Here is a 25,684-nt window from a genome sequence, read left to right on the forward strand (position 1 = left end):
TTTTCTAATTTATTTATTTTATGCATATGAGTACCCTGTAGCTGTCTTCAGACACACCAGAAGAGGTCATCAGATCCCATTACAGATGGCTGTGAGCCACCATGTGGTTGCTGGGAATTGAACTCAGGACCTCTGGGAGAGCAGTCTGTGCTCTTAACCGCTGAGCCATCTCTCCAGCCCGTCATATTTGTTTTAAAGCTTTATGTGTATGGGTGTTTTGCTGCATGAATGTCTGTGTACCACGTGTGTGTGGTACCCATCACAGCCAGAAGAAGTCACTGGATCCCCTACCACTGGAGTCACCAATGGTTGTCAGCTGCCATGTGCGTGCTAGGAACCACACCTGGGTCATCTGGAAGGACAACCAGGGCCACCTCCAGACCCTCCCTAGAGTCAACATGGAATGTATGAATGGCAGCTTATCCAGTTAAGCCAATAAAATATCAATTAGTGGCAAATTAATTTTAATAACAAAACCTCAAAGTTAATATGCATCTGTATGTTTATACACACATCCATCATCCTCCTGCAGGAGACTTCTGGGGCACCTCGTGACTACTGTAGCCACCGCAGGTGCTTCCGAAGGTGACTTCTGGGGGCGACTGCTCCACAAGAGCAGGGTCCAGTCCACAGCGCTGTTGTCTGGGGTGCAGCACAGGCAGCGGTGGCCTCAGTCCTTGTCCACCCGCACAGTGCAGCTGCCATTTCTCTTCAGCCAAGCTCACACATCCAGGTGCCTGTAGAGCCTGCGGCTTTTCTCTTTTTTGTTTCTGTTACCGTGTTTTTTCCAGGGCTTCCCAGATACGTTCTCAGCACTCGCAGCGGCTGCAGTCACCAGGCCACTCCCGGGCTTGTAACCCATGACAGCCTGGACCCCTTTGGTCAATGCTCTGACATTCTCCTGGAGAGAGGACACGAGACATGAACACACTCTCTCCTTTAGGGCACGTGCACGGTGCCGCTGGTGCATGGCTTCTGAGGAACAGGAGCAAATCCCTCAAGCACACGGCCTCCTCTGGCTGTCTCACTCCTACGGGCTCATGCTAGGCTTCGCTGTACTCTTAGAGTCTGTCTTTCCCAGCCCTTTTGTCTACACTTCAGTAGTTTCCAATGTCTAAAATCACTAAGAACGCACAGTATTTCCTAGAAAGTTCTAGTTTTTCTTTTTTTTCTCTTTTTTTTTTTCTTTTTTTTTGGGGGGGTGTGTGTGAGGGCGGGACGGGGGTCAGGGTCTGTCTTTGCAGCCCAAGCGAATTTTGAATTCATGACTCTCGGCCTCCTGAGTGACAGGATGGCAGACGTGTATCACATGGAGCTAGGGAGATGGCTCAGCGGGGAAGCTGTTGCAGAGGACCTGGGGTTTAATCTCAGCCCCCACTTGGCGGCTCACAACCATCAGTAACCACAGCTGCAGGAGACTGGACACCCTCAACGACTTCCACAGGAACACACGATACAGGCAAAGTAACCATACACAGGTAAGAGTGTGCTGTGGGAACTCATGAAGTTTGTTTTGCAATTGTGTGTGTGCGTGTGTGTGTGTGCGTGTGTGTGTGTGTGACCTATGTTGCATCAGTGCCCAGAAGGGGATGTTAGGTCCCCTAGACCTTGAGTCACAGGTGAGACTGTGAGCCTCGTGATGTGGGAATGAAACTCAGGCCCTGTGGAAGAGCAGCAGGTGCTTTAACCACTGAGCCACGGCTCCAGTCTACTCGATGTTTATGTAGTAAATATTCTTAAATGTATTCCATGAGAAGTTAAATGCAGACTCTTAAATCTTACCTGGTGGAAAAAAGTCTTGTCGACTACATTTTCAATCTGTTTGGCTTTTTGGGTTTTGCCCGGCTGAAGCCTCAGTTCTTCACCTTTTATTTTGTTCTCTAGGAGTTGTTGGTGTTGATACTGGAACGCCACAGGGTCTTTTCCAGGAGGAGGGTGACAGTACAGTAGTTTACCCTGCAGAGAGAGCAGGAATGACACTGTGCCTGTGTTACCCCAGGGGGCAAAGGTCCTCAAGATGATATGTCAAGCAGGTGCAGGCTGAAGCAGCTCCCTGTGGTAAGGAGCCTCGGTAACTGCAGAATCCCAGTCTAACACACTAGGCCGTCCGGGGCCCAGAGCTTACGTTCAACCTTCCTTCTGTGGCCTTCCTTTTCACTGTACTTCATTCCTACTAAGTACTCTTCAGTATTCTTTTATGTCGGACACACTAAATCCGGGAATACTAGGTTACTCTGAAATCAAGATCGTTTTTGAGAGTTGGGGCTGGGGCTCAGTGGTAGAGAACCTGTCAGCTTGGGTAGGGCCCACAGGTCAGTCCTACCTGGGCACCAGTCTATCTCAGTGGAAGCCATCTTTAACAGGCTGACATTACTGAGAACACAGCGCAGGGAAAGGCAACCTTGCTCATTCAGTCAGGGTCTGGCTCACTCACTCTGACGTAGTCCTTCAGGATGTATCGTGCAGACCGAGGCTGGTCTGGCTGCCCGTGTGCTGTCATGAATCCCCGCATGCCTATGAGAGGAAACAGTGTGAAGGAACGCTCAGAAGGGGTGGGCACGACAGGGAGCACGGGGTGAGATGCGTTTGGCTCTTCCCACAGCGCTACAAAAAATTAATTTCCTTTCTCATAAAACCTATTTTATCATCATCAACATTTCCTAATGCAGAGCAGACCATAAAGATTTACCTAATTCTTTGTTTGCTTGGTTTTTGAAACCAGGTTTCTCTGTGTAGCCCTGGCCGTCCTGAACTCTTTCTGTAGACCAGGCTGGCCGTGAACTCAGAGGTCTGCCTGCCTCTGCCTCCCACATGACCACAGGCACGCGCTGCTACTGCTCACAGCCTCTCTGATACCTGAGCACCGCCCAGCAGGTGCCAGGCTCCAGCTTCCTGGTTATCTGTATCCCCGTCTCAGGCATTCGCTCAGAGGCGTCTTGCAGGAGAATATTTTCTACAAAACAAATGGCCACACAGAGAACATCCTAATTTAATAATCACACCTGTTCTCAGCTTCCCAAACATTCCAAGACGACTGCTCCAATTCTCCATCAGGAGCAATGGGAGAGCACGGCTGTCTCGGCAGGAATGCTGGGTTTAAAACTCAGCTCCTGTAAATACTAGTTATGTCGGCCTTTTCACTTTAGAGGAAAATATGCAAAATCCTAATTCCTATCACACACACAAAATAAACTTCGATCTAGTAACACCCTAAGTGTTGGTCTGGAGAGATGCTCACTGGGCAAGAGCACGCACTGCTCTTGCTAGGACCCAGGTCCAGTGCCCCACAGCTGTCTGTAATTCCAGACCCAGGGAAGCCACCCCTCCTGACCTCTGAGAACACTGCAGTCATGAGCACAACCCCTACAGGGACACGTGTATCCCCACACGCACACACAACTAAAAATAAAATCTTAAAAAACAAACAAACCCAGATGTTAAAGTAAATATTATAGAACTGCACTCTGGGAACAAGAAAGGCTCCACACATAAAAGATCAAACCTAGGCTAGCCCCAAAGGAAAACACTGCCGTGTAACTGGTAACTTTTACAGTGCTCAAGAAATCAAACAGAAGCGGGGTGAAGGTGGGGGTTAGGGAGTGGGGAGGGTGACAAAGAAACTACACTCAGAATAACAACAAAAGCTTTACAAATTAAGAAGATTTAAGAAACAATGCACAGGAGAAACCAACCAACCATCACCACCACCAAAAAAACGAGAGAAGAGGGTGGGGTGGGGAGGGGAGGGGCTGGAGAGCTGGCTCAGTGGTTACGAGCACTGGCTGCTCTTCCAGAGGTCCTGAGTTCAATTCCCAGCAACCACATGGTGGCTCACAACCATCTGGTGTGCAGGCATACATGCAGGAAGAAATCTGTGTGATGTACACACATAAGTATTACACACAATAAATAAATATTAAAAGAACAAACAAAGGGGGCGGCAGGGGATAATGATGTTCCCACTTCTTCACCGGCATTTGCATCAGCAGTTAATAGCGTACACAGGTACACAGGCTGGGCTGCCCACAAATGTCTAACTGAGCACCCACTGCTTCCTCAAGCACCAGACACACACAATGCATAATGCATAGACATAGACACACATGTGGGACACACAGTCATACAGAAAAAGAGAAAAATAAACACAACGTTTGGGAGCAGGAAGGCAATCTCTGCTCCCTGCAGACTCCAGGCAAGCCAGGGCCACACAGTGACCACCTTAAACGAAACCAAAGAATGCTCGGGGAAAGGGCTCAGCAGTAGAGAGCACGCGGCTATGCAGAGGACTCAGGCGTCCAAGTACACTGCCCGCACCCACACAGGGCTCACAACCACAGGTAACTCCAGCTCAGGAGATCTGGTGCCTCTACTGCTGTGGGCAGGAGCACTCATGTCATAACCATGCAAAACACAACTTAAACTACACAAACTGATGTCTTAGAGTGACGTGACAGTGCCCTTAAAGCCTGTGGCCAGAGGCTTTATCCACAGTCTCGTCAGCAGTCTGAGCCCACTCGGTAGGAAGCAGTTGATGAGAATCAGCACTTATGCTGTTAAAATCAAACAGCTGGGGATGCATCTCATGCTTGTCCTGGGTTTGATGCTGAGCAACCCTCCCTGAATTGCTATGAACCATTTTGCTGGGGATTACGAGAGACAACTCACATCCATAAGCTGTCAACAGTTCTTCTGAGGTTGGAGGTCGGCAGGGGTCCTCATCTTCTCCAGGCTTTATAATGTTAATGCCATAGGTAGCTTCTAAAACTCGCCTCGGGATATTCTGGCAAACGTAGACTTGTTAAGGAATTGTCCTGAACTGACTCCTACACTCCCACGTGTCTAAGACATACTGCTTCACTGCTGACCTCAAATAGTCTTGAAAAACTGTCCTGACCTTTGCACAGCTCCTCCAACCGCCCAGCCCCTCCCAACACTCCCTCCCCAAAACAACAAATAAAAAACCCCTGAACCAAACCAACCAAAAACCAAGCCAGGCATGGTAAGTTATACCTGTAATTTCAGCACTAGAAGGTTGAGGAGTCTAAGGCTAGTCTGGGTAACACAGAGTGTTCTGGGCTAGCCTGAGCAACATAGTAAGGTCCAGTCTCTAAACATACATAAAACAATCTGGGGGTCAGAAAGATGGTTCACCAGTTAAGAACACTTGCTTCTCTTTCAGGACCAGGGTTCAATTCCTAGCACCTACAAAACAATTCACAACTGCCTGTAACTCCAGTTCAGGGGATCCAATGCTCTCTTCTGACCTTTAAGGGCAACAGGCATGTATGTAGTATACAGATATACATGCAGGGAACACACACATTAAACAAAAAATCAATAAATCTAAAAGAAAGAATTTATCCAAAACAATCTAAACAAGGTTACCTTAAGGAACAATATTATAAACAAACTCTTAACTTTGAGACAATCCTAAGGGAGATACCAAGGACCATGCCTTGTTCCTAATGCCTACCACTATAGTGCCCTGAAAATCCCCAAAGCCCTCACAGACATTAACACCCAGAGCAAAGCTGAAACAGAAAGGATATTAGTGATACAGGCGGAACGTGATCTCTCATCTGGTCGATAGGGAGGATCCCACTGCAAATCATCTCCGCTTTGGTAGACACAAAAGATGGCATCACCAGGCCGGGGCAGTCACACAGACAGAGGCCTGGCTCCACGTACAGGGTCTGAAAGTCACAAGCCAGGTTATGACAGCACATGGCAAGCAGAGAAGAGAAGGAGCACAGGACAAAGAACAGGGACATACCTGGAAATGCTTGGTGTGGCCTGGCGTGGCAGACACCGATACTTTCTTGTTGCCCATGATGGTGTTGATGGTTGAGCTCTTACCAACATTAGGGTAGCCCACCTAGAAGAGGACCACAAGTCACTCGAGTGGTAGAGATGCTATGTAAGTGCCTGGTTGCTCTGAGAGATTATTTAACAGATGCTCTGTCTGTCTGTCTTTGATTTCTTGGTTTCATACATTTAGCCTTATATCTGACACGTGGTTTATATCTTATTTCTGCAGGCTCGGCTGTTAGCCCCATAGCAAACCTCACCCTTATGCCCAGCACCTCCCCATGAAACACTTCACTGTTTCCACTGCATCGTCAACAAGGGGGTGAAGCCAAGCACGAGACAAACAACCCTAATTTCCGAGCATCTAAAAAGCGGCAGTGCTTTTCAGTCAGGGCTCAGTGGAATGTGGCAGGTAATTTCTGTAGAACACTTAAGCTTCTCTAGATGTACAGAGTTAAGACTTCAGAAAGCAAGGGAGGCCACTTTATTTTTATAAATCAAAGACACAGGTAGAGAAACCAGGCTTCCCAATACATATGGAAAGTAATTTTTGGAATAGAGACTATAGCCTTAAATCTCAGAGAAATTAAAAAACCTTCCATGTTCAGGCTAGTTGATTGTGGGATTAAGAATTACACTAGTCTAACCCCGGAGACAGACCTTCAGTCAGTACACTACAGTGAAATGCCACTTTACTTCAGCACTTTTAAAAAATGTTCTGACTATGGGGAAGGTGCTGTGCGTTCATTTACGTGTGCAGCACCTGCAGGTAGTGCTCATGGAGGCCTGAAGAGGGTGTCAGATCCCTGTGAGCTGCTGCCACACAGGTGCTGGGAGCCAAATGCAGGTCCTCTGTGAAAGTAGCCGGCACTCTCGATTGCCAAGTCACCCTTTAGACCCTACATTTTAAACCGCCTTCTGTTGCTGAGGTGGTGGACAGATGCAGGAGAGAAAGAGCTAAACACAATGATGAACCCACACCTAACCCTAACCAAAGAGCTGAGAGACTCGCACTGCTGCCACCTCTCTCTCTCCACCCTGGTTTGCTTCCCTGGAAAGGTCTTTCTTATGCTACACCTTCCATGTCCTTACTTAGCTAAGGCTGGGCCATGTAGAGCCATGCTGTATCCTTTACAGTTAGGTCATGTGGCTGGGATGGGAGCTACCTCTTCCCATTTTTGTTATGTTTACACAATAAAAGTATCTGTCATAGCTTGTCTGGCCAAGACTGGGATTCTCCCTAATGGCATCTGAAACAGCATAAGCTGGCAAGGATCCCAGGATGTCTACAGAACACCACACTGAAGTCTGGCAATATCAAAACCTGCCTCATTCTCATCTCTCAGTAAGGGATGTGACAAAGGTCTGAACTGGAAGACTTTAGAAAGCACTTAGTATAACATGTGTGGCGACAATGTAACTCTGAGATATTTCCTTTGAGCCGGACCCTGCCCCTCCACTACCTCATCCCATGATGTCAGGGGCAACAAGGAGGAGGAATGTGTTCCCTAGGGTGCAGACGCCTGACTGTGTGGGTCCACCCGTAGTTATAGCAGGACGGGGACTGCAGGCTCTCTCAGGTGCTAGCTTCAGTGTCCTGCATCTTACCAGCCCGACAGTCAGCTGTCCGTCTTTCACCTTCTTCCCAGTGTGCAGTCTCTTGAAGAGCTCTAGTAACTCCTGCTTCGAGACCAGACGGCTCTTGTCGCTCATCTGTGAATTTTCTGGTGATGCTCTGCTCTGAGCCTCAGAATCCTCAGGACCGTGTTCCTTCTGGTCCCGATCACAGCCCCCCTCCTCCTGCCCCTCCTCAGGGTTGCTATCGTCTTCCGAACACGTCTGCCAATCTTCCTCCTCGTCCTCCTGACAGTCCTCATACTCACTGTCGTCATCGTCACTTTCGGACCCCTCACTAAGCAAGAACAAGTCTCTGTGTGGAATTTCATTCCCGTCCAAACTGGAGTCTTCAGACTCCGATCTGTTGGCTTCTCCAGCAACACTGTCTACTTCATCCTGGGGCAGTAACAGAAAGCACAAAACTTCAGACAGCAGACTAGTAATGGGAGGAGAACGAGGAATACCATGCTGGGGACAAGCATATGGCGGAGCAAGCACACAGGTGGATATGAGCAGACTGCCCTAGGCAGGGCAGACCTTCACTTTTGTTGCTGTTTGTGCAGTGCTAAGACTGAGCCCAGGGCTTTGCATACGGGGCAAGCAGCACACCACTACCAACCCTGCTTTAATTTTATAACTGCTCTAAATAAGTCAAAACGTCAAAGGCTCTCTGACCTTAAGTAAAAAAAGAACACAGACCGGGGCTGGGGACGTTTAACTCAGTGGTAGAGCGCTTACCTAGGAAGCGCAAGGCCCTGGGTTCAGTCCCAGCTCCGGAAAAAAAAAAAAAAAAAAAAAAAAAAAAGAGCACAGACCCGTGTGTAAAATTCAGAGGTTGCAAAATTTCATTCTAGATTGGACGTGATGATGATGATGACGACAGACTCACTCTGTAGACCAGGTTGTCCTTGAACTCAGACATCTGCCTGTTTCTGCCTTGTGAGTGCTGGGATTAAAGGCAAGCACCAAAACACTTGGCTGGCCGAGAACAGCACTTATTTGAGTCGTCATGCTTGAAGGCAAGCACTTTAACTCACTGAGTTAAGTTTCTAGTTATGCTTCCAGCTCTACAAATTGGAATCTTCCTTATGTACCTTAGCAGAAGACATCAGTGGAATAAATAATATATTCCATTAGATTCCATAATTTTAGTGATAATCCCAACAGAAATAGATAAGCACCAAGCCGAGATCCCCCAAAACAGTGTCTATGAAATATCTGAAGGCAAAAGATGAACAACGGTACAGGAACCAAGGAGACAAAGAATAAATCCTCAAACCAAAGATTAGGAGCTAACCAAGCTTTATCGAAGGGAAGAATTTTCTGAATTAAGAGATTAAGAAGGAATGAGCTGCCTGGTGTCATTGCTGGAGACAGACCTTGTGCATGCTTGGTAAACACTGTACCACTGTCATATCCTCAGCACTAACTAGTCAGCGACAGATAACGTGACCATTTAACAGGGAGATGGGAGAAGGACTTCCTTTCAGTTGGGACTTAGAGCTCAGTAAATAATGAGCTCGTCCAGGAGAGGGCGCTGTAGTCACAGAAGCCACTTTTTGAGCTGGGTTCTCCTTTGTAGCTGTATCTGCCATGGAACTCCCAATGTAGATCAGGTTGGCCTGGAACTCATAGAGATCCTCCTGCCTCTGCTGAATTAAAGGTGTTCTCCACCATGCCCAGCCTGCATGCCACCTATATTAACACCCATCAAATAGCCAAAAGATAAGAATAAAAGAGGAGGAGAAAATATTACCTCTAAGTGTACTCTAAATATCAAAGATGCCACGACTAATTTTTTAATAGACTTCAAGTTTTAGTACAATTTCGGTTAAAGATAAAAGAAATAGCATAATGTGTCTTAATTCAAGTTTAGTTTGTTTTAAAAACAAATTCAGACTTAGACAATTACAACATCCTTCAGTTGTACCCTGTGTACTGTGAAGTTTCTCAAAAGCAAATACAAAACCTTAAGAAACTTCTTAGACGACTTTCCAAAGGTAAAACAGTCAAGGTCCCAGATGTGACATGAGGCATGTTAGAGTACATGAAATCAAAGTACCTGTGTGATCTGATTAAAGATACTAGTTTATAACCACTGCACTGTGGGGAGGGGAATCTCCAAACAAAATTAATCCTCACAAATCACCAATACAAACAAAGCACATTAATCAAAAATCAAAGTAACCCCGAAACCCACCTTGAGAAACCCAGCCCATTACCTTAGGGTCACCATTTAGGTGAACGGTTTCTGCCAAAGCTGACCAGAAAATAACCTTCACACCTTCTTTCTCAAAGTGCACAGCCCAGGCAACCCTCTGCTCAGCAGTCAACAAGTCTGCCTTGTTTATCAGAATCACATTCTCCTTGGCAGCATCTATCTCCTTCACGTAACATTCCTGTAACGACAGGCATTGCCGATCTCCTCAAGCAACAGCTGGGTCCATCATCACCACAGATTCCCAAAGTTGTTATCGCACCCCCCACCTCAAATCATTTTCTTTTTCTTTTTGTTTTATTGAGACAGGGTCTCTCTGTATAGCCTTGGCTGTCCTGAAACACTCTGTAGACCAGGGTGACCTTGAACTCAGATCTATCTGAGTGCTGGGATTAAAGGCAAGCGACACCATTACTAGGCTTAAACCACTTTCTTAAACAAAGTACTGCGTGTGAACATGAGCTGTGTGCATGCCACATCATGAATGTAGAGGTCAAAGGAGGTCTCTGAGGATTCAGTTCTCTTGGTCAACCTTTGCAGGGGGCTCAAGAGGTCAAACAGGTCACTGGGCTTGTGCAGCAAGTTCCTTTAACCTGCTGAGCCATCTCCGAGGAGGCCCTTAAATCACTTTCTAACTCAAACATTAGAACTTTTGATGCACTCTACTAATTGATCCTTTCTGTGAGCTCTGAAAAGAACTTCTACCACTAATATTTTTGGTGTTCATGCGTTCAGAGAAATTAAGATGGTCTTCAAATGGGACTGTGTACATCACACACAGGCATCATGTTTCATGAGTTCAGCTGGACTATGCCATTTTCAGTAATCCTTACACCTCAGGACTACTGAATATTTTATGAGCTTAGCTCATTTGTAAAATAGCTCAGGTGTAATAAGGTGTGAAGAGAGAACTCTGGCATGGACTGGAATATCCTGAGTGAAAGCAAATGCTATGGGGCTGGAGAGATGGCTCAGCGGTTAAGAGCACTGACTGCTCTTCCAGAGGTCCTGAGTTCAATTCCCAGCAACCACAGTGGTGGCTCACAACCATCTGTAATGAGATGTGATGCCCTCTTCTGCTGTGTCTGAAGACAGCAACACTGTACTCATACATAAAATAATCTTAAGAGAAAAAAAAAAAAGCAAATGCCATTTTGACTTGTCTCCTGAAAACAAGAAACCAGCAAATGGCTAGCAATAAAGTGCTTTCTAACCCAGCAGCTAGAACATGGCAGCAATGTATGCTCTCTACAGATGGGAACAACTGTTGGCATAAACCTGTCTGAAGAAGGCTGCCAAGGAGACAAGGCAAACTTCACTTACCAAATCCTCACATCTGAACAGGAGTGGGTTCCGAGCATCTACTATCTGGACCACAATATCACTGGGGGGGAAAGTGAGACAACGCAGTTACTGTAGCGTAAAGGGGACCACTGCTGGCACAGTGGTTAGCACGAAGCTCACAACTATCTAATGTTCAGAGAATAAGAGCGCTTGGTCAGCCACAAACAGTGCGTACCCCACTTCCTTTCCTCAGTGTCCAGAGACCCTTGAGCTCACAGCTACAGCTGCCTATACAAGACCTAAAGAGGATCAAGCCATCACCATCCAGCCCGGAGTGGGAAGGGGGCTCATGAACTCTTCCCCTAGTCAAGGGGCTACTGACACCTGAAGGCTTCCAGAGAGTCAGTTTTCTTTATGGTATGGCCCCCAGTCCATCTAGCCTGCTTCAGTGGCGGTCCCCACACCCATGAACAAATAGGAAATGAAAACTGGACCCAGTGGGTTATGAAGATTTGTGTATGCAATTCTTTAGTTAGTGAGGTTTAGCAAGTATTCAGCCCTGGTCTCAAGAATCCTATTAGGGTCTCCACACTGACCACACGTAGGCAGCTCTATTACAAAAGCACTTAAACCCAAGACTGCCAAAGAGGAGAGCTTACAACTAGCCAACAGTCACCTATGAGTTCCAAGAATGCATTGAAACAAGAAAAACAGGACTAAGAGTCAGCTTGTGGTGCCTCAGTGAAGCATGAATGTCAAGTCAGATGTCGAGTCACATGGACGATGTGACAATAAGGTATCTTTCTGTAGCAGACAGCAAGCCCCTCCAATCCAGCAAAATGGAGACGAGGCATGCAGGTCTGCATGGCACTGAACACTGGGGGCACTTTCCTCCATAGAATACCTACTTCCTTCTTTCAGAGACCCCCTTCCTTCCTTCCTTCAGCCTTTGTGGCTAGGGAGATGACAAGTGCCACGTGGCTACCACTGCAGAGATTCACTGAGGAGGCAACATGGCTGCCGTGTTCTCTCCAAACCCTAGATAGTCATGGAACTCACTCTGCTCCAAGTGCTGGGATTAAGGGCATGCCTGGCTTACATCTGCTCATCTTTAACAAACTTTTAAACTTTTCTAAGTTAGTTTCAGAATTTCCTTTTTCATAGTCACTTTCAAGTCAAACTAAGCTAAGTGACTGCAAAACCTGACAGCCTAAGACAAACATTAGCGGGCTGGAGAGATGGCTCAGCGGTTAAGAGCACTGACTGCTCTTCCAGAGGTCCTGAGTTCAAATCCCAGTAACCACATGATGGTTCACAACCACCTGTAATGAGATTGGATGCCCTCTTCTGGTGTGTCTGAAGACAGCTACAGTGTACTTATATATAATAAATAAATAAATCTTAAAAAAAAAAAAAAAGACAAACATTAGCTCTGTCTACCAATGCAGCAGGAAGAAGACGCTGCAGGCCAGCCTGCTGGAGGTGTAGACGACAGTGGCCTTGCTCAGACAGAGTGGTGTTAGTCTCACGCCTCAGCACTTTCCTGCGATTTTATATGGCAAATCATTTTTGATAACTACTGTTGAATTAAAGAGACAGATGGCTTAGTCAGCCTGTCAGCAAACAGGGACATCTGTCACAAGGAAGGCATCAATAAAATATTTCCTATTAAAGATGTGGCAATAGTCACTTCACTAATATTTCTGGCTAACTCAGGTCTCTTCCTATGTGACACAAACCATACTGTGTGATTAACACATACTGTTGTATTAAGGAATGGTTGGCAAAACGAGTCAGCCAGTAAAGGCTCTTGCTGTCAAGTCTGATAACCTGAGTTAGACCCTGGGACCCACATGGTGAAGGACAGAACCAACTCTCACAAGTCATTTTCTGATTTCCACAAGTATACATGATGACACAGACATATCTGTCCCCGTCATGTATATATTCAAAAAATAATTAAATATAATAAAACACGGTAAGTGGCCAGAGGTGACCTGTGAAGATGGTTCGCTACTCCCTTGACCCAGAAAACCCCACAAAATCATGCAAATCAAGAGGCTCAAACCTTCGTGTTCACTTTAAGAACACCCGGGAAACTGCCCAGGTCATCAAGGGTATGCATATCCGCAAAGCCACCAAGCATCTGAAGGATGTCACTTTAAAGAAGCAGTTTGTGCCATTCCGGCAGTGTAATGGTGGAGTGGGTAGGTGCACCCAGACCAAACAGTGGGGCTGGACACAGGGACAGTGGCCAAAAAAGAGTGCTGAATTTTTGCTGCACATGCTTAAAAATGCAGAGAGTAATGCTGAACTGAAGGGTTTGGATGTAGATTCTCTGGTCATTGAACACATCCAGGTGAACACAGCACCTAAGATGTGCAGATGAATGTACAGAGCTCATGGCCGGATTAACCCATACATGAGCTCCCCCTGCCACATCGAGATGATCCTCACTGAGAAGGAACAGAATGCTCCAAAGCCAGAAGAGGAGGTTGCACAGAAGAAAAAGAAAGATAAAAAAAAAAAAAAAAAATATATATATATATATATATATATATAATAAAACACTTTAACAACAGCTCAGCAAGTCATAACTGTGCTCCAACCGACCTGCAATCTCTAAGGTGTACAGGCTCCCTTTGGGGATCCTAGGGGCATACAGAGTAAAGACAGTGCCACTGTCAGTCACGGAGGACTGAACATATATGGTTACTTCTGCCCCCTCTAACAATCCACAAGAACAGAAGTAAGTAAAATCCTCATACAGAGCAAGAATGACAGGCACCAGAAACACCCAGTCAGTGAAGTTAGACTGCTTATGTCCCAGGCAGTTGAGGGCAGAACTGTAACATGTCTGAACAGGAAGTTCCCAGGCTGCCTTTGCTGTTCCAACTTAGCCCGGCAGCATCCCTCGGCCCTGGCAGCAGAGGGCTGGGGTTTACTATAGCTAAAATGAACCTGACCGGGGCTCAACTGAGACGCTGGCCTGGGACAAGACGGGCAAGGGAGGTGTTGCATATACGGTGGAGATTAAACATAAACCAACCTGTGAGGATGCCTGGCTCCTTCCTGTCACACCATTCTGAAAATTCTTGGTTTTAGATTTTTCCTATTTGTTGTGGCTGATTCAAGGCGTGTTCTAAGAATTTTCTACATTCTGTCATTATCTGTCATTATGGCTCCCCCCTTTCCTCTAATCTGATTAATAAGGCGTCTCTCTCTTTGTTCAGACAAGACTTTGCCCACCTTTATCATTCTTAGAGTACTCAACTTTGTTTAGTTGATTTTTTTCCTGTTTCCTTTTCATTAATTTTGGCCCTAATATTAATTATGTCTTTCCATCTACTGATTCGGGGTTTGGTTTGTTCTTTCCAGCACTGTGAGGTGTACCTTTAAGTTATTTGAGATTTTTTTTTTCTAGGCAGGACTTGAAGGTGCTATGTAGCCAGGATGAACCTGAATCCTTTTGGAAAAAAAAAATAAGGCTATCCGTGTTGTCACAGGTCTTTAGTCCCAGGACTTGGGAGACTGAAGCAGGCAAACCTCTGTGACTTCAAGTTCAGGCTGGCCTAGAGTTGAGTTCCAGACCATCTAGGGATACGGAGAGAGACGGACTTTTAAGTTATGCATCTTGTGTGTGTTTATTGAGTGTGTGCACGCCACAGCACACACATGAAGGTCGTAGGTAACTTTTCCTCCCACCTCTACTTTCTGAGTGCCAAGGTTACAGGCAGGCATTACTGCGCTGTGGTAGTCGAATGGCCCCATAGACTCGCACATTTGAATGCTTGGTCATAGGGGAGTGAACTACTCGAGCGGGGTTAGGAGGTGTAGCCTTACTGGAATAAGTGTCACTGGGGCGGGCTTTTCAAAAGCCCAAGACAGCCCCAGTGTCTCTCTCAGCTCCCTCTATAGCACCATGTCTGCCTGGGTGCTGCCATGCCTCCCACCATGACGAGATCGGACTAGATCTCTGAACCTGTAAGTCAGCCCCAATTAAATGCTTTCTTTTATAAGAGTTGCCATGCTCATGATGTCTCCTCATAGCAACAGAATACTGGCTAAGACACGTGGTCAGTTCTATGTGATGCTGTGGGTCAAACCCAAGACCTTGTGCACGACAGCAAGCACTCCTACCAACTGAGTTATAGCCTCAGGCCCCCGTTCAGGTTTTCTCTCTCATTCATTCATTCATTCATTCATTCATTCATTCATTCATTCAGAGACAGGGTCTCCCTTTGTAGCTCTGGTTGACCTGGAACTCTCTGTGTAGACAAGGCTGGCTGTGAACTTGGAGACCCACATGCCTCTGTTTCCCAAATGCTGGGATTAAAGGTATGGGTCACTACCGTCCAGCCTCTTCTTTCTAACGTTAAGAGACAGACAGAGGAGGCCTGGTGAAGTGGCTCAGGGAGTAAAGGCTCGGCTTGCCGGCAAACCTGAGTGCACAAGTTCAATTCTCTAGACGTCACATGATGGAAGGAGAGAACCAACTCCCTAAAATTGATCTCTGACCACACATACATGTGACACACATGTACAAAATAAATGTAAACAAACAAACAAACTACTCTGACAGGCGCTAAGACAGAGAGTATTCCAAACAAACACAACCGACCCCTGTTCAGCCTCCCTGTATAAACTACATCCAGACATGCAGGGCTGTCAATCAGCTTTGCAGTGCTTCATTCTCAAATATGAATGGACAAAAGTGTAAGTCATTTAAGGAAGTTTCCTACGGAAACAGCAGAAGACAGGATGAGCAGAAAATGGAACAGAGGAAAGACGGTTTGAAACTAAACAAGAACTGTAGGAAGGCGTGGGTGGTGTCATCCATCAAGGTGTGGTGCTGCAGTCTGTGACCACTTTGGAAGTAAGCAGCGCACACCCTCGAATGCTACTGAAGCTCTGAAGGAGACATGAGCCCGCTTGCTCCACTCAAGTTCCCCAGGGGTAGAGCGCAGGCTCTCCAGGCTCCAGCAGAGCAGAGACTTAAGGGATGCCTATGCAGAACCTGCCTCTGCCAGCAGAACGTCTTTCAGAGCCTCCTCCGACCTCCCACATCCCAACAGCCTTCCACCTGCTGGAGGGAGATGGCTTTAAAAAGCGGATGTGTACTAATCCCTTCTTGTGGTGAAAATATTCACAAAGGTCTGCCACCAGCACTAACTCTTGAATGTTTTCAATACCATAAAAAGAAATGTGTTTTCTTTTACAAGTTAAATTCAAGCCCCACGTAAACAAACCTGTTTCTGACTGTTCTTCTGAGGTACATTTTATGGATTTCAAATGAACACAACCCTAACGTCTCTTACTTAAAACTATCATTTCATGGATAAAGTTTATTTGCTAAATCCTTGAAAGCTATTCAGAAACTCTGAGGAAAGCACGGCTTTCTAACCATGCAAAAGAGAAGAAACAGAGAACAAAGATTCAGAAAGTCTCTTTGGTGGCAGATGGGAAAGAACCAAAGTCTTCCACTGAAAACTCAGCAAAAAGACCAATTGAAAAAGTGATCTGGGCTGGGCATGGTGGCTGATGGCTTTAATCCCAGCACCTGAGGAGCAGAGGCAGGCGGATCTCCGGGTCCCAGGTCAGCATGCTCTATAGAGCCAGCTCCAGGAGAGCCAGGACTACACAGAGAAACCCTCTCTCCAAAATCCAACCAACCAACCAACCCGGGTTGTCCTAATCTTCACCAGTCCTCTCTTCTCTGCTACAATGCCCATGGCCTGGCTATCTGCAACCGCACTGCCCTGTCCTTGACTAGGCACTTTGTACTCTGAACTCAAAGACTTTGTCTCACTCCTCCATGTGTCCTTGGAGTTAGCAGCCTCCCGTACAGCACACACCTCAGAAGCTGGGCTTTTCTGTGCTTGTTTTCCACATTACCAGGACGAACTTAATGAACATGTGCTGAAATAACGACAGGTGCTCCAGAATTTACCCTATACAAACATTTACTCTGCTTTTTAAAAACTTATGTTTGCATACAAGTGTTTTGGTAAACGTGTGTGTGCACAAGCATCTGCCATATCTCCCCTGCCTTGGAGCCCAGGAGAGGGTACAGGCTCCATTGGAACTGGGAGCTGAACCCAGGTCTTCTGTAAGAGTAACAACCATGCTTAACTGCTTAGACATCTTTCCAGCCCCATCCTACATACTTGTCAAATGTACGCATCTAACACACGCACCACACACGCACACTAACATACGCACACACACACCCTTCCATCCTCTGGTACTGAAGAACGAACTTAAGATCTCAAACATTCTGGGTAAGTGTTCTACAACTGAACCACCTCCCTAGACCTAAAGAACAAAACCCACTACAATTTCAATGGAATACAGTATACTTTCAGGTCTCTTTTTCCCCCTCCGCACAGGGTTTCTCTGTGTAGCCTTGGCTGTCCTGAACCTCACTCTGTAGAGCAGGGCTTTTAGGTTTAAAGATGTCTGTGTGCGTGTGTGCATGTCTAATTATGTGCATGTGTCTATGTGAGTGTATACAGGTGGCAATGGAGGGCAGTTACAAGTGGTTGTGAGCTATCTAATGCTGAGTGCTGGGAACCAAACTTGGGTCCTTTTCGAGAGCAGCAAGAGTTCTTACCTATGCATCATCTCTCTAGTCCTATATTTCTTAGTTTTTTAAAAAATTAATCCTGCTATCTGAAAAATTCATCCACACACATAAAATATTCTGATTACATTCTCTGTCCCTCCCCGTCTCCCTCTCAGCTCCATCCAGCACTATTAACATCCTCCCCTACCCAACAGCTTACAGTCAGTTCCTCAGCCAGAGTCAGACTTTTGGTTTAGTTTTGTGATCTGTTTATAGTCAGGGCTACTTTCTGTTTTGCATAATTCTCAATAGCTCACTGTGTAATTTAGTCTCCCTCCTGTTGGATCCAGCGGTTGGAGATACATCGACATTAGGTCCAGCAACAACCCTGCAATGTCTTCATCAAACAAAGAAAACGTTCCTTACCTTCTCTCAATGACCCTCCAGAGCTGGCGCCAGAAGTCCAAATTCCGTTCAAAGGGAGTCAATATCAACTTCTGTTCTTCTTCTAGCCTGGCTTTAGAATGAGAAGGTTACATCTCTGCCTGATCATAATAGTTTTAAAGAATTATAAATACGCACATTTATTACATTAAAAAAAGACACATTTACGAATACTGTAAATTATTATTATTTATGATACTGGGGGTTACACCTAAGGTTTTATACAAGTCAGGCAAGAGCTCTTCCCCTCAACCACATCCCAGCCCTGTTTTTAATTTTTTGTAGTCTAGGAAGGCCTTGAGAACTTAGCCTTCCGAGTGGCTTCAATTACATCCCTGCACCATCAGACCAGGCCCCACCCGATTACTTCACTACACCTCTTGTTGAGTCAACTCAAGAAAAACTTACTCATAGCATAGTCCACCAAATTCAAATTTTATCTTAAGCCCTTGGAGTTTCTCTCCCACAACCCTCACTGGATGAATGCTGGCTCACAGAAGGGAAGTAACGTAGAAAAGACTAGGGGCAGAGAGATGGCTCGGTAGTTAAGAGCAACTGGCTACTCTGCAGGAGTAGCTCATGGCAGCTTTCAGCACAGGTAACTCTAGAGCCAGGGGATTGGATGCCCTTCTGACCGCTGCAGGTCACTCTGCAGGCACATACACACACGCAGGCAACACACACACACACATCAAATAAATGAGAAAAGACTAGCAATGGGGCAGAGTAACTTCTAAGCAGCGCTGTGCACAGCTGCACTCGATGTGCCGTCTACACTCACACTGTATGCGTTGGCAAACACCACCACCCTTCCCCAGTTAAAGTTTTATTAGTTATTTTGTGTGGATTCTTAGAGGCCAGTGGACAACATGCAGGAGTCATCTGTCCTCCCATCACCTGAGTCCTGAGACTGGAACTCAGACCATCCAGCTTGGCCGCAGTGCTTCAATCTGCTACGCTATCCTGCCAGTCTCCGGATTTCTCTGCAAGCTAAAATGCCTGAACCGAGGGCCTCCGGGCAAATCTAGTCCAACACTCACCGGACAAGCTGGCGCCTCCATTTTAGAAAGTTATCTTTCTCTGCTTGTTTCAGTTCTTCAGGGCTAGTTTTTCTGTCCCAATTTGGTCTGAAACAATCATAGAGAAGAAATTTTATATATAAGCTACCAAAATATGAGAGAATCTGAAGGTAAATGGCAGCTGGAAAGGAGAAGGAAGCAGGAAAATTACGAACTAAGAATATCCTCAGTGGCCGTGTCTTCTTTAATTCTTTAAAAATTAATTTATTAATTTATATGGATGACTGTTCTTGCTGCCATGTATGTCTGCACTCTGTGCATGCCTAGTGCCTGAGGAGGCTAGAAAAGAGCTCAGGATGCCCAAGATAACTGTGAATTCCACGTGGGTACTGGGAGCTGGATCTGGTTCCCTAGAAGAGCAGCCAGTGTTCTTAACCACTCTTAATTCAGCCTCATTCTGTCTTATAATGATCTGAACTCTTGTTCAACTTACCTCCTTGGTATACACAGGAACTGTCTGTTTTCTTCATGGAGTCTCTTAATTCTCTGGCTCTCCTCAAAAGACAGCAGTCCAGTTCTAGCCTCAGGGGGCACAAACTTAATATTAAGCTTCTCTGTTCACAGGAAAGAAAAGTACTATTAGTCAAAACGCAATTCAGAGGCCGAGGGTGTACCTCAGTTGCTATGGTGTCTGCCCAGCAAGCATAAAGCCTTAAGTCTATGCCGAGCGTCTAGAAATGTGCTCAGTGGTGCACACCTGTGATCCCAGCCCTTGGGAATGGAGGCGGGAGGGTCAGGAGTTCAGGACCTGTAGTGACAATTCTGGAATTTTGGATTCTTTTAAAAAGGCAGAAATATTATAAGAATGGTTTGGTTTTAATCCCAGGCGTGGGGATTTGGGGCCCTGCAGCTGACTATGATCTGCCTCGTGTTCTAGCAGAGGCGTGATTCTGCCAGCTGCAGATCCGTTTCTGTGATTGTGTGACGTTTGGAATCCTGGAAATTTTTCAAAGGGTAAACTCAAGAGCCCTAATAGGGATTGGTGGTTGTTGGTCATTCAGGAAGATTGCTTGTGGTTTGTTAGTAATTGTGCTCAAAGAAGAAAAAAGAAGAAATTAGATTCAGATCTCTCTCCTCTCTCTTCTTTCTCTCTTATTTAGTAATATGGGGGGTGGGTGGGGATAAAGAGTGAGAAAAAGAGGACCCACTAAAGTAGCACAGAGCAGCTACAAGAAATGATAAGAAATTAGATTTAAGGATCTCTCTCCCCTCTCTTTCCTTCTTTCTCCCCCATCTAGTGACAGGGGGTAAAACCGCAGGGTGAGAGATTTACAGGGTGTGAAAAAGAGGACCCCACAAAGTAGCTGAGACTGGCTAATGTGACCCCACTAGTATACACAACTGAGAAGGTGGAGCCTATAGAAGCAGAGAATGAATGTCACAAGGAAGAAACAGGGTAAAGGCCATCAAAGAGTGCAAAGCTTCACTGAGGCTTGAGAAGGCGTTCTAGACAGTTAATGACCAACATGGTGACGTCACAAGGGATGCTGTCCATTTGAAATTTACCAAGAAGGTGGACTGTGAATAACCTTGCCACCATCAGAGAGCCATGTGCAGTGATGGATCAGTCAGCTTGAAAGTCACCTCCCATACACTGTGTGTGTATATTAAGACATATCGTGTACCATAACTTCATAAAGCTAGGAGGTGGGTAGCATGACTATCCCCTCCCAAACCCCCAAATCAAAACAAAAGCTCCCCTCAAACAAAACCTACCAGAAAATGAAATCTGAAACTATGTCTGTCATTACTTGCCTAAAAACCTATAAGGAACCCTTTATCCCCAACCCCTTAAAAGACAAGTCCTCACTATATAGACCAGGCTAGTCTCAAACTCCCTGGCATTCACTTACCTCTGCCTTCTGCACTCTGTGGTGAAAGGCATGGGTTACCACACCTAGCCTTCCCTTTCTTCCTCCTGGGAATATGGCCCTTGCCCACCCCCTCAGTGTCTGTGCTCATTAACACCTGTCCCCTGTGCCAGCACAACCAAACTTGTGACAATTTTCTCAACAAAGTAGATTGCCATTTCACATCCTGTCTGGATGCCTCTGCCTGCCTGTGTCTTTTGTTTGGAGGTAGGGTTTTGTTATGTAGCCCAGGCTGGGGATTTATTATTTGTAGCCCAGGCTTGCCTCAAACTTAGGGCAAGTGCTGCCCAGGTGCTGGGATCATAGGTGTGCACCAATCTGTCTCCTGCTCATCACCCAATCTTGTCAGAAACTACTAGGAGCCTGCTGTTTCTTAGACTTCTTTCAAAACATATAAAAGAATATTTTAAAAAATGAATAAAATGTATCTCTTAACATTCTCTGAGTAGCCAGCACAATGAATGAGAGTAACTGATTCTAAATAAAGGCATTTGGAACAAATAAATGAATGACTTTCTAAGGAGCACGACATCTGTAATAGTAAGAGAAATACATAAAAGTATCTATCAGTGACTGAGTGCACGCACTTACAACAGTGACCAAACACAAGGTTCCGGACAGCAGCAAGGATGTTTTGAACTCAATGGTGAATTACAATCTGAAGTGGTATTTGTTCTGTGTTTGAGCCGGGGTCTCACTATGTAATGTAACCTTGGCTGGTCTGGAACTCATAGAGGATCCATCCATCTGCTTCTGCTTCCAGAGTGCTGGGATTAAAGGCATGCACCACCATGCCTGACATCTGAAGTGTTCTTTAGAGGTGAATTTAAAAACCAGTGTTGACTTTACCTTACACCCATGGGACCACCCTATACTGCTTTTTGGATTCATTTGAAGTGAGCAAGATGGCGGTGTGGCCAGTGTCACAGGCACCAGGTAATAAACAACTCACCAGCCACAAACTCCGTCCCTGCAAGTTCTGCAGTTGCAAGAAAGTCCTCGAGGGAGCTCTGTTCCGTCACTGACTGAAGATTCAGACGACCCCAATCATAACCATCATTGAGTTCACTTGTATGCAGCTACGAATAAAACAGAGCAAAGAGTGAGGCAGCTCTCTCCTGCTCCTGGCATCCACAGGCTCTACCTTTGCTCTTACTGGTCTATGTTCTCAAGGTGGTTGACTCTTCTAAATGTATACTGCCAATACCTAACGCTAGCTAAGAGGGGGGCCCAGCTCAGCAAAATACTTGCCTGCTGCTGTCAATGGTGTTGATATCCAGCAGTACAAAAACCCAAGATCAAATATTTAAATGAACACTTTCTTATCTCAGCAAGGGCATTTCCCTTTTATCCTGTAATTTTATTTTCTGGTTCTTTTGAAACGAATTTTATTGTGTTCTCATTTTACTATCAAGAAAACAGGTTTAAATAGGTAAAATAATTTGCCTATAGTTGTAAACCCAGAGTTTGATATACACCACCCTAAGTTATATGCTTATATGGGTCAAACATAGTTTTTTAAAAACGAAATTAAGGATTGAAAGCTTAGAATTAACAAAAATCAGGATACAAGTTAGGATTTCTTTAGATTAAAATTAAACCTCTCCACTATTTCCCAAAGGTTAGTACATTGATAGGTCACCACAAAACCAGCTGAGAGGATTAGTCATCAATGTCCAGACTTGAACACTGAGAAGCATGCGTGTATTCCTCACAATATCTGTTTGGAAATGGGACGGTGTGATGGACATACACCAGGGACAAACAACTTCAGTACAAGACCTTAGTGAGGACTCAGAATGCCCTCAAATACTCTGCTGGAATTAATTTCTCTATTTCATTTACTTCTTAAGGCTCCTACTACGATCTTTCCTAAGCTTCTAGAGACAATGTCAATTCCTTAAGATAAACTCCAAGGGGGCAAAACAAGGGAAAGCAGGGGTTGGATTTATTTGTCCTTCTGATGGAACCAATCACTTCCACTGGATCGATTCTCTGGATAACTAAAATCGCAGTTTAAAGATCCAAGCGTGGTAGCCACGGCTTGTAAATCCAGGACTCTCCTGGCACAGGCAGGAGGAAGGCAATTCTGGGCCACTCTTGGCTGCATACGAACACTCTGTTTCAAAATTTTACGATAACACGTAATTTTCTTTATAGAAATTTCCAAGAGCGTCTATGGCATCTAGGGCAAAAGCCAAACACAGGGAAACATTCCAACATAAAAGGGTCTTCATGTTTTCACTCCTACTTTATTACACACTAGCTCTGTTTTAAAGCCTCTCTGCGCCCTGCGCCTCGTTGGGGTCTGCTTCAAATTCCTGTTCAGGCGTGACTTCTAGCTACAACTTTTGTAGCATGGAAGCTCTCAGAACGAGACGGGAAGAATATGGAGAGCACGGACGTTCTTACCCAGGAGTCAGTATGACGGTGACTGCGGCTTCGTTGAGTCTGATGCCGGATAAGTACCCGACCCAGTGACCCACCACCCGGCGCTCTTCTCCGGCCCATAACAGCGTATCAGCAGCACGAACCACTTCTCAGCGCGTGAGGCTTCCGGTTTCCCTGGCTGTGAACCAGGAAGTGACGTAAGAGCGAGTCTAAGTAGTACAGTTCCGAAGTGAAGCTGCAGGGTATTGAATGACTTGCTTCAGGATGATTTTGGTAGAGCCAGAGTTTGACAGTATTATAGAGAAGAAATGTAAAAATCGATCGGGAAGATTCCTTATGGCTACTCCTTCGACTGTTCCCCTTTAGATAGATTGACCGACTTAACAGAATGGTACATTCCAGACTTGTACGTCACTGTTTAAAGTCCGGCGGGAAATTGGGCCAACTGGAAAATCTGACCGCTCACGTTCGCAGCACTTTCGTCGGGAGGAGGAGGGCCCTCGGTTGAAGGGGTGCTTCTGTGGCTCTAGGTGGCCGAAGTTTCCTGATGCTGGTTTTTCTGCTCAGTTTTTGTTTTCCTAGCATTCTGTAGTTGCGGAGCGGGGAGAAAAGTCATACATGGTTGAGAGTTTAGAATGGGTATCATTTTCAGAACTTGAAAGTTGAGAACGAAAGCCGGCACATTTAGGGGAAGGGAGGGAGGTAGAGAGGGAGGAAGAGAGGGAGGGAAGAAACAGAGACAGAGACAGAGACAGAGACAGAGACAGAGAGAGAGAGAGAGAGAGAGAGAGAGAGAGAGAGAGAGAGAGAGGGAGGGAGGAGGGAGGAGGAGGGAGGAGGGAGAGAGAGAGAGAGAGAGATTAAGCATTGTATCAACATTTTTATAATTAAAATTAAAGCGAAAATAGTGAGCTGTCTCCACTAGTAGATATTTAGTGCCCCCAACCGATTGTCAGCTTTCCTCGTAATGTGTATATAAAAAGTCAGTTTAAGCCAGGCATGGTGACACACATCTTTAATCCTAGCACTTGGGACACGGAATCTTCACAAAGAGAGCTCCAGGACAGTCAGGGCTACACAGTGAGACCCTGTCTAAAAAAGAAATAAGGTTTTTTTTTTTTTTTTTTTTTTTTTTTTTTGGTTCTTTTTTCAGAGCTGGGGACCGAACCCAGGGCCTTGCGCTTCCTAGGCAAGCGCTGTACCACTGAGCTAAATCCCCAACCCCAAGAAATAAGTTTATAGTAGTTTGTGCTGAATAACATTCTCATTACTGGGGAGACCACTGTAACATGGTGCTCAGCCGTGGAAGGAGTTTTTACCGGCTATAAATCAAAGATAGGCAGTGTCTGGAATCGACCGGCTATAGGTCAAAGATAGGCAATGTCAGGAATCGACTGGCTATAAATCAAAGATAGACAGTGTCAGGAATCGACCAGCTATAGATCAAAGATAGGCAGTGTCGGGAATGGAACATGAGTCTTGTTACTCTTCCGTATTATTGAGAGAACTCGGTCAACATGTATTTTAGAAGTCATTGTTGCTAACTTGTTTGATTAATCTATGTATAACGCTAAAATATAACTAGGTGGCACATAAATAGATATACGCACATGCACATATATGTATACACATATATACATATGTATGCACAAATACACATATATACACACAATTTTTACTTGTCAGTTAAAACAATTAAGAAAAACATCAGGAAGGCACCTAGTCTGGTACTTTTCTAGCTTTAATATGTACAGAAATATCCTAGGAATAAGCTTAACAGACTGATTCATAAGTTGTGGTTGCGATGTGTCTGTCTGTCTGTCTGTCTGTCTCTCTCTCTCTCTCTCTCTCTCTCTGTGTGTGTGTGTGTGTGTGTGTGTGTGTTTAACAAGTTTCCAGGTAACAAAACAAGTAGCAAGAATAGCCCATTCCTTTCTGGTGCAGATGAAGATACTGCAGTGGACTAGCTAGAGGTTGGCCATAGCAAGTTAGCAGCCGGCAGAACTAGGACCACAGTGCTCACCCATTTCTGATCTTTGCCACTTCCTTTTTGTGTGCCTTACCTCCACTAGACTCTTGCTTAACTGGAGTGGATTTTGTGGAGCTCCCAAAGGATTAACAAAGTTGGTGGTAGCTGGAAAGGCTTTGAGGAGACAGTGCTCACAAAACACTGAGAAGGGATGTAAGAGAACAGGACTTCTCCATTTCCCAACTTAGAAGCATGACCGTATAAATCTCTGAACACAATCTCCAGGAGGAAGATAGAGAGAAGCACACAAATAACATTAGAGAGAGCATCTGGCATTGTTAAAGATAACCCTAACTCAAAGAAATGAAGAGGGTTGTGCATTTTAATGAAGGCAAGGACAACAGACAGTGTAGAGAAAGTGGCCATCTGATTACTAGA

At 45.5% G+C, this 25,684-nt stretch overlaps 1 protein-coding gene and 1 pseudogene across 1 annotated transcript; one reads left to right on the forward strand and one right to left on the reverse strand.

The window, feature by feature from the left end:
• Positions 1 to 447: 447 nt before the first annotated feature.
• On the reverse strand, positions 448 to 23,446 carry Lsg1 (large 60S subunit nuclear export GTPase 1). Its single transcript, XM_032900067.1, has 14 exons — positions 23,299 to 23,446; positions 21,839 to 21,965; positions 19,449 to 19,569; positions 18,977 to 19,063; positions 17,919 to 18,005; positions 10,967 to 11,027; positions 9,648 to 9,824; positions 7,417 to 7,821; positions 5,774 to 5,875; positions 5,550 to 5,693; positions 4,666 to 4,789; positions 2,435 to 2,514; positions 1,783 to 1,956; positions 448 to 901 (listed from the first exon to the last, which is right to left on the reverse strand). The coding sequence occupies exons 1-14, from the start codon at positions 23,395 to 23,397 to the stop codon at positions 722 to 724; spliced, it is 1,968 nt and encodes a 655-aa protein (XP_032755958.1). The 5' UTR covers positions 23,398 to 23,446; the 3' UTR covers positions 448 to 721.
• On the forward strand, positions 12,915 to 13,457 carry LOC116898748 (annotated as a pseudogene).
• Positions 23,447 to 25,684: the final 2,238 nt, after the last annotated feature.

The sequence above is a fragment of the Rattus rattus genome, chromosome 4 (assembly GCF_011064425.1).
Source record: "Rattus rattus isolate New Zealand chromosome 4, Rrattus_CSIRO_v1, whole genome shotgun sequence".
Classification (NCBI taxonomy): Eukaryota; Metazoa; Chordata; class Mammalia; order Rodentia; family Muridae; genus Rattus; species Rattus rattus.